General features: G+C 41.2%; 1 protein-coding gene across 1 annotated transcript in view; it reads left to right on the top strand.

Moving 5' to 3' along the window:
• Nucleotides 1-1,746: 1,746 nt before the first annotated feature.
• MARCHF11 (membrane associated ring-CH-type finger 11) overlaps nt 1,747-20,814 on the top strand; it is a 115,135-nt gene continuing 96,067 nt past the window's right edge. Inside the window, exons 1-2 of the mRNA XM_003899515.3 lie at nt 1,747-2,476; nt 3,622-3,777. Of these exons, the coding sequence (XP_003899564.1) occupies nt 1,940-2,476; nt 3,622-3,777 (693 nt within the window). The 5' untranslated portion in view covers nt 1,747-1,939. The remainder of the gene's footprint in view (nt 2,477-3,621; nt 3,778-20,814) is intronic.

The raw sequence follows: 20,814 nt of genomic DNA, 5'->3' as shown, positions 1-20,814 counted from the left end.
TCATAAGGCTTATGATTATCTTGACTGTGGCAACACACAAACTTGTGTTGTCATTCTGACAGGTGAAGACCAAAAGTGAAAGCATATCTACAACCACATTTCTTCAACGTGGTAAGTTCCTGGAGATTATTGTTTTAAAAATGTGCTTGCTGCCTGCCACTCTGCTACCAAAAATAGCCAGTCTGAAGGGGCTAAGTGTTAGAGGACATTCCTGGAAACTAGTTCATCAGAGGCCATTTGTGACAAAACATTCTTGAATTATTTTTCACAACCGTCTCTCTCTAGCAAATGAAACTAATTTCTATCGAAAGAGGTAGGTCTTCTTTAAGAATCAAATATACTTTTTACTGCCAAAACGTGAACTAGAAAAATGAACTTAAGCTAGTAGTTTATCTCAGCCATTACAGAGTATCTAACTATTAATGGGAGTCAATGGCGCCAAACACACAATGTACTACAATACTATTTTAGGAGGCAGAAGAAAGGATTGGAAGAAAACATTATTGGCATTTGAACCAGAAAATCTGGAGTCAGGGAACACAGAAGTTCTTTGTTAATAGTTCTATAACCTTGAACAAGTTATTTTGCCTTTCTGATTCTGGGTCTTCGGCTTCGAAACACGGCCAAAAATGACTGCTCTGTGTCGTTTGTGTCAAAGACTGAAAGCGTCACATCAGTGAAAATTTGGATAGACACATTGCCGCATACAAATCCGATGCTTTATGATCTCACACTGCACGGATTTGGAAACTACCGCATGTGCACGATTCTCCGCCTAGTTCCCTGCAGGTGGGGATGTTTTTTCCCCCCCCCGGAAAGAAAACTGTAGCTCTGCCCTGAAGATGAGTCCCACAGAGGTTTTGCAGGGTGGAGTTATCGAGAAATTGACTTCGGGGTGAGTAAAACTAAGATCTGGGGAAGGCTGCAGCCACTTTTCCAGGGTAAGGAGCGGTGTCATATGCTTCCTCATGCGGCGAGGACGAAAGTGATCATAAGCCACAGAACGTGGCGCCAGGGTTCACTACTATAAACCATTTCAGGAGACGAAGCTCTGACCTCCCAGGCACCAAGATTTTTACCAACAACCCGGGATGCTCACTGCAGGAGGGAGCGGGTGAGGAAGACACAGGGATTCGAGGGCGGGACAGACAGGGAGAGGACACAGGTTAAAACAGAGACTTCTGTTTTAAGGCTCTCGGGGATTCCCGAGAGTGCCCTTGAGGGCTCCAAGCGCGGGAAGCGAGCGCCGGGAAGTGGCGGTTACAGTCCCCGGTCCCGCGCCCTTTCCCGCGCCACTGCTCAGCCGGTTCCGGCGCACCCCCAAGCCCACGCGGGTCTCGGCTCAGACTGTCGCGCCCCCACCCGGCCCGCGCCACATCCCACCGGCCCATCCAGTAACGGTTTCTGGACCCGCGGCCTCTCCCCTGCCCCCTCATTCCCCGCTCACGAGAGCCGCAGTGCTGCGCCGTTTGGAGAGGGGTCATCCGCCCCGGAACCGACGGGAGCGGCCGCGGGTCCGGCCCGTAGAGGCGGCGGAGGGATCCCCCACTTCCAGCCCGCCCCCTCGGGGCTGAACGCCGAGCTCCGTCCCGCCGACCCCCGCCCCCCACCCACCCCGCGTCCGCGCCCGCGCCCCGCCGCCCCCGCCGCGCCGCTCCTCCCTCCCGCCCCCTCGCTTCCCCGGCCCCCCCGCTCCGCAGCGCGGCTCTCACGCGCAGCCGAATTCGGCGCCGCCTCCATCAGAGCCGAGCCGGCGGCTCCACCGAACAGCCGCGCCTGCCGCCGCCGCCGGGCCTTCCGCACCCCTTCCCCGTCCCGCCCCCCAGCCCCAGGCGCCTGGGTCCCCTCCCTCCTTTTCCCCTCTCCCTCCCACCCCCTCCGCGCTCTCTCTCCCCGCAGCCAGAGCCCGGGCAGGCAGGAGGGCGGCGGCGGCACAACCATGAGCTTTGAGGGCGGCCACGGCGGCAGTCGGTGTCGCGGGGCGGAGAGCCGGGACGCCGAGCCGCCCCCGCAACCTCCCCAGCCGCCGCCGCCGCCAGGAGAACCGGCCCCGGTCCTCGCGGTCCCGCGCTACCTGCAGCCGCTGCCCGCGCCCCCCGCGCCCCCCGTGACCCCCGAGCGCGCCGCGGGGCCGAGCGAGCCGCCAGGGGAGGTGGCCCAGCGGCGCAGGGGTGCGGACGAGCTGCCGCCCCCGCCCCTGCCCCTGCAGCCCGCCGGCCAGGAAGTGGCGGCGGCCGGCGACTCCGGGGAAGGTCCGAGGCGCCTCCCGGAGGTGGCGGCAGCGAAAGGCGGCCCCGGGGAGTCTGAGGCCAGCGCGGGCGGCGAGGGCGAGCGGCGGGGCGCCGGAGACCAGCCCGAGACGCGCTCGGTGTGCAGCAGCCGCAGCAGCAGCAGTGGCGGCGGCGACCAGCGCTCTGGGCACCAGCACCAACACCACCAGCCCATCTGCAAGATCTGCTTCCAGGGCGCGGAGCAGGTAAGGCCCGGCGGCGGCTCCAGCTCGCAGCGGTCAAGCTTTCAGCACCACGGACAGCGCACGCCTCCCTCCCAGTTGCCTCCAGACAGGATCCTCTGGTTCTGCCCTGTGAGCGCTAGCTCCAGTGTGCGTTCCCCTTTCCATTCCTGTGAAGGCAAATAAAAATGTCCCAGTGGCGAATACTAGGTTTAATTTCATCTACACTTTTTTTTTTCCTTCATGGCTTAGCAGGTACATGTTCCTCAGGTGCTTTAGTGATAATGCCAAAAGTACCTTTTGTGAATTATTCGATGAATTTTGGTTTATGCTTAGAAGCAAACCTATCAGATGTAAGGTGAAGTCCGTTTTCTACAGATGTATCTTGAGACGGATGTCATATCACAACCAGAAAGGGCAGAGTCTTTCCTTGTTGCAAATTTGGGTGACTTAATCTCATGGATATGAAAAGCATGTGATAGTTTTTACAAGAGAAATAGGAATGGACTTTGAAAGAAAGGCAATTATGCCAACAATGTACGTTATATTTTGTCAGCAATACAATTCTAAAATTATAAACACCATTGTAGGTGCATGCAAACTTATGTGAGAGTAATCATGCAGAGGAAAGGATAGCGTATGTCCCTTGCAAATGTGTGGTCTGAGAAAACATTAGGTGTAATGTTTTTAAAAGTAAGGAAATTGCATAAGAATATACAGGCTTTCAGGAATATAGTGCCCTAAGTCAATATTTATGATGCTACATTTAGAAAAATAAAAGCATAATGCCGCTTTCTGGGATGCCGTGCGTTTCTTCTTTAGCAATGATTAAGAATAACTGCAGAGGAAATGCATCTGACCATCCACTTAAAAGTTATTAAAGAGATTTAATAGTACAGCCTTCCCCCATGGGTATTGGGAGCTATATCTTGCAGACATTTTGTATGTTGGTAGAACATTTATGTCATAACTGTAAGTAGTAGCTTTGAAATAGTTTTAAGACTTTAGTTTCATTCCCATCAGAGGTATAAAATTTTAATTTCATTTCCTAGGATAGAGCCTGATGCTGTATCCTGAGTAAATGGCTTTGAAAGAAAAGAAAGGAAGCATTAGGTTTTTAAAATAGAGCCACAGACACAAATATTCACACTGAGTTGTTTTCTTTTTAGGGTGAGCTGTTGAATCCCTGCCGATGTGATGGGTCAGTTCGGTATACACATCAGCTGTGCCTGCTAAAGTGGATCAGTGAGAGAGGTTCCTGGACCTGTGAACTCTGCTGCTATAGATACCATGTTATAGCCATTAAAATGAAACAACCTTGCCAGGTAAGCAGTTTCAACATTTATTTTTCCTGAAATAATTTTGTTAACATGAATGCACTTAAGCTTAGTTATTACTAAGGATATTTACTTATGCTACTTAAAAACATTTTGTGCAAATTACAGTAAAACCAAGATTTAGAATTTGTAAACATGTGTTTTGAGAAAGCCATGACGTTTTATCTGAGAAACTCAAAAGACATTTTAATTAAATGGTTTCCTTCATTAATTTTTTACTTATTGATAAAATGATACCCATCTTTTTTCTAAAAAGGCAAGTTGGTAAGATGACTTATACCCCCACTTACATCAATTTTATTCATTAGAAATGTTACACAGTTGATTTTATTAATATTTTGTTAACTTAAGCATTTAAGCTCTAGTGGACTCCATTTATGGAGAACAGATACAAGTAAAGCAAAACTTTACTGGTATGAAAATTTTGGTTGAACCTATTAGTTCTAATCTGAATGCTCTTTCCACTTATCCAGGCTTTCTTTTTCATATGATGTTCTTTCGCAGTTAAATTTTTGCTGATTTTCTTCTTTGCTGTGTTCAGCTACATAGTGGATGCAGAAGTAATCGCAACAGTTACTCTCAATAATACTACTGAAATAGTATTCTTATTCTTAAACTTTTTCTGTTAATCACATAATAACACAGTACACATAAATCTACAAATGCCCTGGAAAATAGGCCTAAAATTTATTGTGAAACAGATTCAGGTTCTTTGAACAGACAGGTAGAATATACAATATTAGGAATGCCATCTTAAGGAAAAGCAGAATAATGTGTAATTAATGTTATCTGGTAGGCTGAAGTTAAGTAGAAATAAAAGAATAGGGTTCAAAACAGAGGCAAAGGAATGATGGAAGGAAAAAGAATAGGAGATTGCGAAGCTGGGAGGGGAAAATATAATAAACCCTCGTGTTCCTTGTTGCGATCTAAATCACCCAGTTTGGTTTTTATTCAGCAATGTAATATAGGTGGAACTATTAGTGTTTGCGGAAGGAACCTGGAAGTTGAATTACTAGTGCATTAAGAATTTAAATTTCATAGTTTAAAATTTTTGCATCCTTTATATAGTTTGCAATTAATTTGCATCTCTGATAGTCTCCATTTAATGCATGATTAGCAAGCACAAAATGAAAATATGTATTTCTCAAGCTGACCTAGGGCTTATGAATAATTTGGAAAGAGAAAGCATAAATAATATGGATGAGTGATATTATCATGCTGAAGACAGGCACAAACCTGACACCTTTTCCCAGAACCTCTGATTGAACTTCTTGGGTATCAATTTATGAATCCATCATAGTTGTCTTGAAAAATAGATGAAACCATTTTCAAAGACAGCATATAGGTAGTATAACTGGATCTACAACAGTTTTATCTATAGAAGGATGTGGGAAGATAAGAAATGAGAGAGTTTTGGGCTCTAGAGAGAAGTTCCATGAGAAGAGCTATGGTCAGACGCTCATTGGCTGAAACAGAAGACTATTTCAAAAGCTTGAACTTATGGCAACTATATGTTAATTCATTTGGGATGATTAATTTTGAAGTAAATAGAGATAAGTACTTGGTGGACATTTTAAAATAGAGAAGAGATAAAGAGCTGGGGAAAAATAGTATTTACTAATTTTAATCCTATAGCAAAAGGAATTGGTTACTACTGTCTCTTGCTTCATTTAAAAAAGATTCCATAGTTATTTTTAAGAAGTAACTCCCCAAACTATGCATATGATTTTCCTTTTCCCCAAAAAAGAACTAAAACCCAAAAACTAATCCAGTACTACTAGCATATTTAGGATTAATTTTATTGTGACATCTGTAAATACTACTATTATCTGTAACCTGATCTGATTGTTATAGTGACCTACAAAATCATATGTAGAAACAAAGTTGATACGAATGTGATGATGATAGCTCAGAACATGCTGGAAATGAAATAACTTTCCAGGACTACATCAGATACACTTGTATCTGTGTGAGGCCAATCCCTTGTGAGCAGGTGGTTTCTTGGATGTAGACCAGAACAGAGAACAAATAATAATATTCACAAATACTTTGCCACGCACTGTTCTAAACGTTTTACGTATATGGATACGGATATTTAATCTTCATGACAAATCTAAGAGGTGAGGAATATTTCTATTTTACTCAAAAGGAAACTGAGGCACAGTAAAGTTAAGTAACTTCTACTAGGTACCTATCTAGTAAAAGGCAAAGCCAGGATTCAGACTTAGTGAGTCTGGCTCAGGGCCGCCCTGTTGGAAAGTGTGCGTCTCAGTCCCATCCTAGCCACCTTCATGTTTCTGAATCTGTCATGACTTGTCCTGGAAAAGGCTGTAGCAAGCAGGAACTAGTTTCAACCTGGGTCTCTAAGATGCTTTGGGAAGGTTTTGACTGTCTACTGTTGCATAATAAGCCACCTCAATACTTAGTGCTTTAAACAACAACTGTCATTTATGATCTGTTCAGAGTCTGTGGGTTGATGGAGGTCAGCTGAGATGTCTTTCTCTGCATGCAACATCACCTGAAGCTATCATCATCCAGAGGCTTAACTGGATTGGAACATCCAACAAGGCTTGCCCATTTGACCTGGTTTTGGTGCCGGCTGTTGGCTGGAAGCTCAGTTGGGGCTGCCACCTGGTGTCTCAGTTCTCCTTCCATGTGACTGCTGCTTTTCCCCGTGATAACTGGGTTCCAAGAGCATGAAAGTGAAAATTACAAATCTCTTAAGTCATGGCCTTGGAAGTGACGTGGTTCCCCATCTGCTGCATTCTTTTGTATAAAGCTAGACAGAGGCCCAACTCAGATTCAAGAGAAGGGAAAATAGACTCCACTTCTGGAGTCTGGCCCTTCTTTTAAAGGGAGTGGCCATCTTTATCCACCGTAGGAGTTAGCTTCTAAAATGGCCCTGCCTTCCTGACCTGGTCTCTGCATTTGGTCCTCATGAAGTCCAGGTAGATCAGCACATATCACCATAACTTCCCTTCCAGGGCTCTGAACCAAAGGAGGTTAAAACAGTGTATGCAAGAACTTACCAGTGGTGCTTGATGTATATCCTCAAACACTTTCATGAGCGAGTATTACCACGTTGTATTTCCTTGTGCTCAGAGGAAGATGAGGACAGAGAAAGGCAGTTTTCAGGAAACAGGTGTGTGTGAGGAAAACATGCTGCAGTGAACCTAACACCTTAGTTTCACTTGTTTTTCTCATTGAGATTTGAATTCTTTGAGAATTGGAGTCTAACCTCCCAATTTTATTGGATTTCAATGATGCTTGGCAGTATGACCCAATAGAAATCTAGCAGATGTATCATTTGCAACATAGTTAAACCTTAATTGCCATATCATTAGCAGTAGGAGTTCATTAAGACATTTGAGGTAATAAAAATGCATTTACCTTCCTATCTACTGGCAGAATCTATTTTATTTATTAACATATCCAAGATGATGCATTAAGGACAATTTGAGAGTAAAGGCTAGTTCTGTTTTGAATCTGGCCCAAAATTAGTGAAATGAGTGGACTTATAAGATCAGCTTTATTTTGAGATGTTGGGAGCATTATACATTAATTAAGCCATATTCCAATTTATGAATGGTTTCAGTATTTTTTCCAGAGGCATGATGGATCTTTGAAGAGATAACATTTATGGGATAAAGTATTGTATGTGAAATTATAAACTTTCTATAAAAGACAGACTGTACTGCCTAAACGAAAAAAAAGCTATGTAAATGGAAGATAATATCTATGTTATTTTAGAAAAGCTACTTAAACTCTTTGTATCTCCATTGACTCATCTTCAAAAAGGAGATGACAATGGCACCTGTCTTATACCTTATTTTGAGAATTAGACACATAAATATGTGTGAAATGCTTAGAATGACACCTGGCCCATAGCAGGTGCCATTTAAATGCTGACTCTGGATATTATGATCTGTTCAGTCAGCTTAGAGATGGGGACCTTCACTTGCTCACTTCCACAGGTCCTTCTTGTTTACTTCTCATTGTGTCTCAAAGTGAAGTTAATGGCTCCTCTTTCTATATCCTTCTTTACCCTTGGATTTTTATTCCCTGCTTTTTCTGGGATCCCACCTCAGTTTCTGACCAAATCAGTTGACATCCGTGATGAATGAATCAGCATTTTTAAAAGCAGGTGTAATGAGATATAATGATCTCAATGCGATGAGCATATTTACTCTCCAGATGTCCCTCACTGTGGGTCTTATTTATGTCCTTATTGGAGTCTACTCGTAATTGGAGCAATGAGATGCTCTTAAATGTGGCCAAGCACAGGGCAGCACTATTCAAGGTCAGGCAGCCATACTTTGTTTATGCTTTAGAACGGCCCCTGTCAGGTGGGGTGCATGTAACCTGTGAGTAGGTAGAAGGTCAGAGAAGTCTGAGATTTCTGGGGACAATCACAGAAGGGGTAATGGCTGAGCATCAGTTACAGGGAATCGTGGTGTTCACCAACTTTCCTTCTTCCTCCTCCTTCATTGCTTGGAGCACCAGAGGAAAGGACCAGTGTTACCTGCCTGTCTTGCCTACTTGGGAATGGTTAGAGACTTGCATGTGGTCCATAGACCTTTTCAGGGTTTAGGCTTTGGCCATTGTTATTGGCCTATACTATTTTTTTATTAGACTTTCCCTTACTCCTTTTCCTTTAAAACTCTTCTAATGTGCTGTCAGCAGCAGATCTTCTTGTAGCAGTAAGAATGACTGGGAAATCTCTTAGCAAAGAGAAGGACTTGAGATTATTTTTCATTTTTATCCATGTTCTTAAAACCCTGGGATTCCTCATAATGGATTTGAATCAGAGGGGAATTAGCTAGCAGGTGGGTTTATTTGGCTATCCTTTTTAGGTACAGCTTCCAGACCTTCCTTCTTGTAAAACATATATAGAACTTTAATTAACTTTCTGAGGAACCCATGGTCATTATTTTTCTAAATGGGGCTCCATCATGAAAGGGGCATTTCCACCTTCAGAACTGATTGCTAGTAGGGTGTAGCTGATGCGCTAGGAGGAGCTGACAAATTATCATTGAAAACTGACTTTGGTTTTGAAAATGTATCAAGAAAACATCAGAGCATGAACTGTATCTGCATTGCATGCTGTCATTTGAAATCATTCAAGACATTTGCATTTCATGGCTTAAAAATGTCTGCATATGTGCAGCCTGTGACACAGTGAGCCACCCCTTTGACTTTTTCTCTAAGTGCTGCTCTTACTTCCATTCTCTGCAGATTTAATAGCAAACAACAAGCTGAGGGGAGATTTTTTTTATTACCATGCCTGAATAACTAAAAAACAATGCTGAGATGTAAGATTTAAATGTCTATCCTGGCATATTTTGTAGGTAACTAAAAATGTCGAAATGAACAGCACATCACGAGGCAATTTTCTCACCTTAGGAGTTATTTTTGTTTCATTTGCTTACTAACTTTCAAAAAATAAGAGTCTGTATTTTACTTCCTAGAAGAGATGAATGATTTTCTGCTGAATAAAATACATAAATTTTACTTTGTATATTACTATGGCCATCTTATCTACTGTACAGACTACATGTACAGTGATTTTACAATTTCTCCTAAGCCAGATGGTTCTGAGACAGTGGTAAAAGGAGCCAAAGGTCATTTAAGGCATTGTGCCCTGGTATTTGCTTCTAAGCTATTTAGAATGAGGCTTGGGGACAATGTGGACCCTATAGATGATACCCTTCAGGACTTCCTTCTCTACACACCTTCTACTTTTCTACATTTTCCAGCCCTTTGAAATGCATTTCCCTTTGGACACCTTCCTCTTCTGTGCTTTGTTTGCCCCCCCACCCAGCTTCCTGTAGAAGAAAGAACATCCTAGGCAGAAGTGGGTCGACTCATGGGTTAAAGCAAGTCAGGATGGCAAGAAGATTTGGCAGTGGTTGGGTAGAGGAGCCTTGTCATTGGCTTCAAACTCTCTTCACTTGATAACATTTGTATTACTGTTTAAATTAGTGGTTAGAAGACTTTTCCTCTGCAGGGTCAGACAGGAAATATTTTAGGCTAGGAGGGCCATTATAAGCTACTGTCCTAGTATGTAAACTGCCATAGACACTGTATAAATAAATGAGCATGGCTGTGTTCCAGTAAAGCTTTACTTATAGAGACTGAAATTTGAATTTCATATCAGCTTAATGTGTCAAGAAAGAGTATTCTTTTTAGAAAAAATGTTTCCCCTGCCGTGTAAAAATATAAAAACTCATGGGCCACACAAAAACAGGTGGTGAGCTGGGTTCACACAGCTGCATTTGGTAGTAATTTAAGCATATGGAGTATTGATTTGGACTTAGGTTTTTATGGCCTCTTAGAAAATTCAATGGGTGGGATGTTTCTAAATTTCTATGTTTCTTTGTAATTTTGAATGAACTTATTATAAACTTATATTATTTAGAAAATGATGGCATTTTAGCTCCATAATGAAATGCTATTAACTTCTCAGTATTAAATATTAAAACCATTGCTTCTTTGAAACAGTTTCTTGGTCATATCAGACTCAAATCCTAAATTCTGAGGAGTCACTTTGGTTAAGTCAGGAGTGGAAAGCAGGGGCATCTCAGAATAAGTGTCCTTGGAACAGGCCACTGTCCTCCTCTCCGTGAGTCCTGGAAGACATTTCAGACAATGCTCTTACCCTGCCCCAAGCTGTCTTCAGTCCAGTAAATATCCTTGGAATATTCCCTTCTGAATGTCTTGAAATGAGATTATTTTAATTTGTTTAGGTTTCTCATCTTTCATTCTGAGGGACAAGCAGAGCAATGAGTGGGACAGGTTTTAGAGCACATTATATAACACAGCTCAATATTGCTGACATTCATTTTCTTGGCCACTTTGTGGGCATTCAATGAATATTTATGGTATGAATGAATAAATGAATGAATAGATGCATACCTGAGTGTTTTTGTAAGGTGGCCAGAACCATGGAGGTTATATTATTTCTGCAGCGAGAATATGACTTAGGGAAATCAAATTGCATTCATTACTCATACATTAGCCATCTAATAATTGTTAATTTTCAACTGGTATCTCAAGTTGATCTTCTAATAATGCTATTCTCAAGTTGCCTGGGCAAGTATGTTCAGTTCTTCAGGCCATAGGAAAAAAGCCTTGAGAGTAACACAGAGATCTGTCTTTTTAAACCTAGATTTTTTTTTTTTATACAAGCTTCCAGTAAGACATATCTGCTCTTTTCAAAAAATAAAATGTCATGGAAAAAGACTGTGAATGTGGAATTACCCATGTGTGACACCCTCGCTTTCTTGAGATTGTCACTGGTTGAAGGGTTTCTTCTAGCATTTGCTCAGGGAATTTGAATAATTTGTTGGAAATTTTACCGTATGATCATGGATATAGATGAGCTGCTAAGAGCATCTACTGGATACACATTTTTGGTGTGAAATCTGCCACCTGGCTGAAAACAAGGTGACTTGTTTTGATGAGCAGTTTGCACAGTTGTAGCATAGCTTCAAAAATGATTTTCCACCGGTGAATACAATACTCAAACCCGGGGAGATGTAGCCAGAGAACAGGCTATTTCCTCCTCACTAATTTCCTGCTTTGCCTTGGCATGTAGCTGTGCTGTGATGTGACTGATGTTTTGATAAAGGGATTGGTATAAAGGAAACTCGGCTTCTTTCTATTTTGGGACCTTCTGAGAGTAGAAAGGGATGACTCTGAGGGCAGAATGAGAGTACTTCCGACCCTTCAGAATAGCAGGGAATGGACTGATGAGTAGATAATTATCTACAATTACGAGTAAATGGATGGCAGACAGAGGAGTTGGCCAAGAAAAACTGCACTGTGGTTTGTGCTTTCTGTATCCTTGGATATCTGACAACATCTTCCCTATGAGTGTAACTCATAATTCAAAAGCTGTTCCACATGATTTAGCCAAATGAAGTCGATGCAAGAAGAGGTGGACTGGAACCTGTTATTTGGGAAGACATGACAAAAACCCGGAAACGTTTCTATATCGGCAAAGTCAATAAGGGAACTTATTGAGGACACATTTCTTATTCCATCCTTCCCTTAGGAGTGGAATGCTTTGAAAACTACCGTCTAAAAAGATGCTTTCTCTCTAGTTTTTACCTCTTTGAGTTGGTTCATTTTGACCTATGACACCTGGACAGTGGATGTCCCTTCATTACAACGATAGAGTTCCATTGTTGCCTTCATGTGCCTTTTAGTTTTACTTCGCTTTTTGGTATACTGATTTGGTGCGGGTGGCCAAATGCTTAATTTGGACCTGGGGTGTTGGGGGTGGGGGGGATGCCTCCCATAAGTATCCAGCTCTTATTCCAGGAATGCCCCAGGCACTCTGTTGTTTGATATGGTCTTGTGGTTGTACAAGATTTCATCTCCCTACTCCATTTGTGTCAGGACTCTGAGCTACAGAATCGTTCAAATGAATAAGGGATTGTTTCAGAACACTTACATAGGCTTGCCTTGGTTTGTTCAATCTGTTAGAAGAGGCTTTAAGAAGGAAGCCTCTTTCACACAATGTGAGGGGACTTTTCTTATATTCTTATTAACCAGTTTTCCAGAGCCCGCGGGAAATACTTTTGCCCTGTTCTCTTTCCCCCAACTCTCTCCCTGGTATTAACTTGTTTCCTATGTTATATTTGTAGATTTTTAAAAAAACATAAATATGTATACAAGGGCCCTCTCTATTTTTTTTTTAAATAAAGGAAATAAAAATCTTAGACTAGTGAAGAGCATAGGATTTGCCAGGCCTGTATTGAGCATTCAGTAAATATCTGTCTTATCCTTCCTCCATCTCTTTCTTCCTTTTCCTAACATCATCTAACTCTCATCTTTTGTGTGGGAATGAGTAAGTGGGAGGTTTCCAGTGAGACCTCCAGCCCATGGAGAGAAGGGCACAGTGAATAGGGGGAAGTCTTTGCTTCCGTGGCATTCTCGAGGGCCAACCATGCCACGCTTTCTTCCCCTGGAAGCAGAAAGAAATTTTGAATGCAAAACCACCTTTCTGTCTCCTCCTAAACAGTCTTTGCTTTCACAGTGGTCTCTCTCAGTCATACTATCATAGCTTCTGTTAAATCATTTTCAAATCTAGACAAGGTTTTCAGCAATTTGAGAAGTAGTTGAGAGACATTAAAACATGCTAAGCCAACAAGATTACAACTAACTGTGCCAGAATTTTTTGGGTAGCTGTGGGTGACGTGGTTCCTAGGCTATGGAATGAAAGATGCTTTGATATTGGAAAGATGTCGAGTGATTTGGTGAAACATATAAGGATGGGTGATGAATCTCCCTGCCTCCTGTCTACTTACTCCCCTCAAGCTGAATACCACTAAGACTGAAGGTAATATCTGTTACAGAAAATAAAACTTGAAAAAGAAATATGCTGCTTTATTTTGGACATGATTAAACTCTACTACAGGAAGCTTCAGGGAAAAACACCAGCCATACCTTGAATTGCCCATGGGGAGAATTCCAGTATGAAGTGCTAATAGATCCATGATTATTCATATAACGTGACACAGTGACGGATCGGTGTGTGTTTGTTTATATTTTGGTCTGGAAGATGATTTTACTCATGTTCTAGAGGTAGCCTCAAAGTATTTTTTATTGTTTTCTACTACATTACTGATAGTAGAAATTGGTACTTTTAAATTGATAATTGGTACTTTTTTATTCTTTTTTCATTTATTCAACACATAAACCACCACTACACTGTTCTAGGCCATAGAGTTACAGAGTTGGTTAAAACAAGCAGGGCCTCTGCTTCTAGAACTTAAACTATTGATGGTAAGGAGCAGAAGAAAAACAAGGGAGCAAATAAATACAAAAATTAGTTAATTATAGATTGTGTTAATGATGCTAATAGAAATAAACTGGGTGTGAGAGTTAATTTTATGTGTCATGGGGAGCCCAGGTATTTGGTCAGACAGTATTCTGGGTATGTCTGTGAAGGTGTTTCTGGGCAGATGAACACTGGAATTGGTAGACAGACAAAGCACACTCGAAAGCAGATGGCCTCCCTCATGTGGGAGAGCTGCAGCGAGTCAGTTCAAAGCCCAACTAGGACAAAAAGGCTGACCTTCCCTTGACTGAGAGAGAACTCGGCTTACCTGTTTTCAAGCTGGAACATCATTATTTTCTTTGGACTTCAACCGAAACACTGGATCTTTCTGGGTCTCAAATGTAACAGCCTTTGGACTAGTAGGCTTTCAGATCTGTGCTTTCCTCCCTCTTGATTCTCATGCCTTTGGACTTGCACTGGAACCACAGTCTTGGCTCTTTTGAGTGTCCAGCTTCTGATTGCAGATCTTGGGACTTGTCACCTTCCATAGTTGTGTGAGCCAGTTCCTTATAATTACTCTCTTTACACACATGCGTGCACACACATGTGCACACACACACACGTGTATATACAGACAGTTCCCAACTTACAATGGTTTGACTTACAATTTTTCAGTTTCATGGTGGTGTGAAACTGATATGCATTCAGTATGCTCCTCAGCTTACAATGGAGTCGTGTTAGGACATAAACTCTTCATAAGTAAATGAACATCGTTGTATGTTCCTCACACTCATATGTATACACACACACACACATCCTATTGGTTTTGCTTCTCTGGTGAAACCTGACGAATATACTGGATGATTAAAAAGAGTGTGCTAAAATGGATCATGTGATACTTGATTAGAGTGGGGTACATTCTTATAAACTCATGCGCCACTTAAGCATGAGTTTATATAAACTATACATTTGTAGCTATTTCTATATTGACTATGCATTGTAATCATTTCTGTATTTCATACATATGTAACCGTTTCTATATAAATGATTATATATAGAAATATATGTAACCATGTAGAAATTTACTTATCTGTGAAATATATATAAATGTTACATATATAAATTTCTATATATATTTGTAAATGTTTCTATATGTAACCATTTCTGTGTTGATAGAAATGATTTTTATGGTTTATATAAACTCAGGCTTAAGCAAATCATGAGTTTATATTGATGTATTCCACTCTAATCAAGTATCACATGATCCATTTTGTCTCTCTTGATAGACATGGTTAAATATAGAAATATTTACACATATGTGCTTATACTTTGATTAGTATACATATGTATGTTTTCTAGCTCTTGTCTGTTGAGGGGGTTCAGTATTCGTGGCACCTGAGTGAGAATAAGCTCACCTGGCACCAGATGTCAGTTTCTAACATCATTCTCCAATTAAAAAAATAGTCACATGCAATATGAGACTGGAGCTCCTTGTAGTGCCAGATTGTAAAGAAGTGCTCAAAAAACAAAAAAAATGGAGATAAGTCATCAAAGGGACACAAGAGCCAACCTGGAAGAACCCCCAGTGACTAAAACTGGAAATACTTGAGCAACAATTTAGCTTGGATTGTAACTTGAACTATAATATAAAAATCTGTAGGTGAACACCAATACAAATAAATCATCAAACAAATAAATAAATGGGAGAGAAAAGACAAGTCTCCCTTACGGAATTCCAAATAATTGCACTGGTGCTTCAGTGGTAAAATTCTCGCCTCCCAAATAATTTATGTATATAATCTCCCCTCCAGGAGGTATAGCTCAATTCCCCCTATCCTTTGTACTTAGTGACTTGTTTCCAAAGAGTAGGTTGATAATAGAGTGGAAAGGATGTGGAAATACCTTTACAATCGAGAAGGCTAGCAAATTCTACGTAACCAAGGTGATCAAGTTTAATATTATCAGTGATAACTGATAGCATTATCACTGGTAAGTCATGTTGATCGCATGTGCCTCTGATATGATGTGATGACATTATTTCACCTGTGGTCTTCCTCTCTAAAACCCGTAAGTATAGTCTAACCATGAGAAAAACATCAGACAAAACCAAACTGGGGACAATCTAGAAAATAACTTGAGGAGTACTTCTCAAAGCTGAAGAATAAACAGGGTAAGTCTCAGAAACTGTCACGAACCAGAGACTAAGGAGATATGATGACTAAATGTAATGTGGTCTTCTGGATATAGGATCTTGGAAAGAAAAAGGTCATGAGAGAACTAAGTATGGAACTTAGTCAATAGTAATGTACCAGCGTTAGTTTATTAGTTGTGACAAATAAGACTATAGCAATGTAAGATATTAACAATAGGGGAATTGGGTTCAGGGTGTGTGGCAATTGTTTGTACAACCTTTGTAACTTTTATATAAATAAAAAATTACTCTAAAATGAAGTTTGTTAAAACGAACAAACAAAAATAATGCAGGGTGATTTATAATCCTTTGGGTATATACCCAGTAATGGGATGGCTGGGTCAAATGGTATTTCTAGTTCTAGATCCTTGAGGAATTGCCACACTGTCTTCCACAATGGTTGAACTAGTTTACAGTCCCACCAACAGTGTAAAAGTGTTCCTATTTCTCCACATCCTCTCCAGCACCTGTTGTTTCCTGACTTTTTAATCATGGCCATTCTGACGGGTGTGAGATGGTATCTCATTGTGGTTTTTTGATTTGCATTTCTCTGATGGCTAGTGATGATGAGCATTATAAAGACACATGCATACGTATGTTTATTGTAGCACTATTCACAATAGCAAAGACTTGGAACCAACCCAAATGTCCATCAGTGACAGACCGGATTAAGAAAATGTGGCACATATACACCATGGAATACTATGCAGCTATAAAAAAGGATGAGTTCACGTCCTTTGTAGGGAAATGGATGCAGCTGGGAATCATCATTCCCAGCAAACTATCGCAAGAACAGAAAACCAAACACTGCGTGTTCTCACTCATAGGTGGGAACTGAACAATAAGAACACTTGGACACAGGAAGGGGAACATCACACACCGGGGCCTGTTGTGGGGCAGGGGGAGCGGGGAGGGATAGCATTAGGAGATATACCTAATGTAATTGACGAGTTAATGGGTGCAGTACACCAACATGGCACAAGTATACATATGTAACAAACCTGCATGTTGTGCACATGTACCCTAGAACATAAAGTATAATACAAATATTAAAAAATTTAAAAAAATAATAAAAAAATGCAAGGAAGGCCAAGACTAGATAGAAGGGGTAGGGAAAGTCTGAGGAGGTGACGTCTGAGATTAGACCTAAATGTTGATGACGATCCTACCTTTGAAAAATTATTATTTGAAGAGTATTCTAGAAGGGGAAGAGTGACACCAAAGACTCTAAGCAGGGAAGGACTGGGTGTTTGAGGGAATAAAAGGACCATGTGGCTGGACAGCTTTGAGTGAGGAGGCATAGGAGCTGTCATGAGGAATTTGAGTTTCACTCAAGAGCGGTGGGAAGTTGTTGGAGAGTCTCAGGCAGAGAAATAACATAATAATAATATAATAGATGCCTTCAGTTGCTTTGTGGAGACTGGACTGGAGAGAGGCAGGGCTAGAAGCTTGGATGCTGTTAAAATGTTCCTTTGGTGGACAAAATGGTGACCTATGCTAGGATGATGGCAGGGATGAAGAAAAATGGATACGTTTGAAAGATGACTTTAAAGTAGAAGCAATAGGTTTTTAATTTTGTTTTACAATTTATTTTTGGCAAAAACATGTGGACTTTAACTTCACGTTATTTATAGTCTTTATTTCATTTATGGTCAATAGTTATTATATATTTTGCTGTAGAAATATTGTGATTGGCTACAGGGTGCTCACCGAAATCCTGATGGTGGTGTGGATGTTTTATACTATGCTGAAAATGCACCATGTTATATCTTAAAAATCCAGACAGTTTGGAATCCTGGAACACATATGGCCCAAAGTGTTTTGGGTAAGAGACTTTGGCCTAACATACGACCTGTCCTAGAGGGTGAAGTGTTCTATAGATGCCTGTATGGTGTAGTTGATTTATAGTGTTAGGTGTGGTGGCTGATAGTGGTGTTCAAGACTTCTATTTCCTTGTTAATCTTCTGTCTATTGAAAGTGGGGTATCGAAGTTTACAAGTATTACTGTTGAATTGTCTATTTCTCCATTCAATTATGTCCATTTTTTCTTCACATATTTTGAGACTGGGTTGTTAGCTGCAAATATATTTAAGTGTTATGTCTTCCTGATAGATTGACCATTATATTATTGCAGAGTGTCCTTTGTCTCTATTTCATAGTTTGTTTGTGCTGTTACAACAAACTACACCAGGCTGGGTAATTTAATAAATAGCAGACATTCATTTTCACAGTTCTGGAAGCTGGCAGACCAGGATCACTAGCAGGTTGGGTGTCTGGTGAGGGCCCAGCTTTCACTTCCAAGTGGCATTTTGTTACTGCATCCTCTGGAGGGGACAGACACTGGGTCCTCACTTAATGGAAGGGACCCAATGTCAAAAGGGGCATAAATGCCATGTTATCACATGGCAAAGAACAGAAGAAAGCAAACCTACTCCCTCTAGCCCTTTTATAAAGGCCCTAATCCCATCTATGAGAGCTTTGCCCTCATCACTTAATTACCTCTTAAAGCTCCACCTCTTAATATTATTACATTGCTGACTAAGTTTTAACCTACAATTTTAGAGGAACATCATCATTCAAATCATAACACTCTAATAACAAGCTTTGTCTTCGTGTCTATTTTTCCTGATGTTAATATAGCTACTCAAGTTCTTTTTTATTTACTATTTGTATGATTTATTGTTTCATCCTTTTACTTTAAACCTATTTGGTTTTTGCATATAAAGTGTGCCTCTTACAAAAAGCATATAGTTGGATTATAGGGTAATGGATTTTGGACCTGTATGATGTTATTCCTGGAATACAGCCTTATGAAAATCAAATATTGTAGGGATTGCTTTCTGATTGTGATGTAATCAATTTAGCACAGTCTAAGATTTCCCTAATCATGGTGAATATGTGCTGTCTGAGATTATGTTTTTTTAAATCCCTAGATGGAATTGCTGTGAATATTCTGTTAACCTATGGATTTATGCAATTGTCCTCTTCCATAACTTGTGAAGGAACAATTTTGTTTTTCCCTAGTTTCTCCTTCCGCCACCACCTGAGACCTGTTGTGAGCAACCGAGGAGTTGTGGAAACCTGTTCTTTTCTAGTAAACAGGAAATTCTTATTTATTTATTTATTTATTTATTATACTTTAAGTTCTAGGGTACATGTGCATAACATGCAGGTTTGTTACATATGTATACTTGTGCCATGTTGGTGTGCTGCACCCATCAACTCGTCAGCACCCATCAACTCGTCATTTACATCAGGTATAACTCCCGATGCAATCCCTCCCCCCTCCCCCCTCCCCATGATAGGCCCCAGTGTGTGATGTTCCCCTTCCCGAGTCCAAGTGATCTCATTGTTCTGTTCCCACCTATGAGTGAGAACATGTGGTGGTTGGTTTTCTGTTCTTGCGATAGTTTGCTGAGAATGATGGTTTCCAGCTGCATCCATGTCCCTACAAAGGACACAAACTCATCCTTTTTTATGGCTGCATAGTATTCCATGGTGTATATGTGCCACATTTTCTTAATCCAGTCTGTCACTGATGGACATTTGGGTTGATTCCAAGTCTTTGCTATTGTGAATAGTGCTGCAATAAACATACATGTGCATGTGTCTTTATAGCAGCATGATTTATAATCCTTTGGGTATATCCCCAGTAATAGGATGGCTGGGTCATATGGTACTTCTAGTTCTAGATCCTTGAGGAATTGCCATACTGTTTTCCATAATGGTTGAACTAGTTTACAATCCCACCAACAGTGTAAAAGTGTTCCTATTTCTCCACATCCTCTCCAGCACCTGTTGTTTCCTGACTTTTTAATGATTACCATTCTAACTGGTGTGAGATGGTATCTCATTGTGGTTTTGATTTGCATTTCTCTGATGGCCAGTGATGATGAGCATCTTTTCTTTTTTTTTTTTTTTTTTTTTTGAGACAGAGTCTCGCTCTGCCGCCCAGGCTGGGGTGCAGTGGCCGGATCTCAGCTCACTGCAAGCTCCGCCTCCCGGGTTTACGTCATTCTCCTGCCTCAGCCTCCCGAGTAGCTGGGACTACAGGCGCCTGCCATCTCGCCCGGCTAGTTTTTTTTTGTAATTTTTAGTAGAGACGGGGTTTCACCGTGTTAGCCAGGATGGTCTCGATCTCCTGACCTCGTGATCCGCCCGTCTCGGCCTCCCAAAGTGCTGGGATTATAGGCTTGAGCCACCGCACCCGGCCGATGATGAGCATTTTTTCATGTGTCTGTTGGCTGTATGAATGTCTTCTTTTGAGAAATGTCTATTCATATCCTTTGCCCACTTTTTGATGGGGTTGTTTGTTTTTTTCTTGTAAATTTGTTTGAGTTCTTTGTAGGTTCTGGATATTAGCCCTTTGTCAGATGAGTAGATTGCAAAAATTTTCTCCCATTCTGTAGGTTGCCTGTTCACTCTGATGGTAGTCTCTTTTGCTGTGCAGAAGCTCTTTAGTTTAATTAGATCCCATTTGTCAATTTTGGCTTTTGTTGCCATTGCTTTTGGTGTTTTAGACATGAAGTCCTTGCCCATGCCTATGTCCTGAATGGCATTACCTAGGTTTTCTTCTAGGGTTTTCATGGTAACAGGAAATTCTTATTGCCATTCATAGTCAGTTGCTTCTTCTGCACCTCCAGAGTGTCTTGATTATGAAGTTATGTTGGCACAATTAGCTTTTGTAACTTAAGTGCCCTACTGTTAAAAATTTGTTATACATCTTTTAGAAGAGTTGAGACAGTATGAGGATCAGTGTAATATAATATAAAGAAGCATGGACTTTGGCCATATGCAGACCAAATCCAGATTTCAGCTCAGCCACTTACTCAGCTGTATAAGCAACAATGCTACTCTATGTTGAATTTCTCTTTTTTTTTTTTTTTTTTTTTGAGACGGAGTCTTGCTCTGTGGTCCAAGCTGGAGTGCAGTGGCGCCATCTTGGCTCACAGCAAGCTCTGCCTCCCGTGTTCACACCATTCTCCTGCCTCAGCCTCCCGAGTAGCTGGGACTACAGGCACCCGCCGCCATGGCCAGCTAATTTTTT

The sequence above is a fragment of the Papio anubis genome, chromosome 5 (assembly GCF_008728515.1).
Source record: "Papio anubis isolate 15944 chromosome 5, Panubis1.0, whole genome shotgun sequence".
NCBI classification, from domain to species: domain Eukaryota; kingdom Metazoa; phylum Chordata; class Mammalia; order Primates; family Cercopithecidae; genus Papio; species Papio anubis.
Note: the sequence above shows the minus strand (reverse complement) of the source record. Positions and strands in the feature narration are given on the sequence as shown.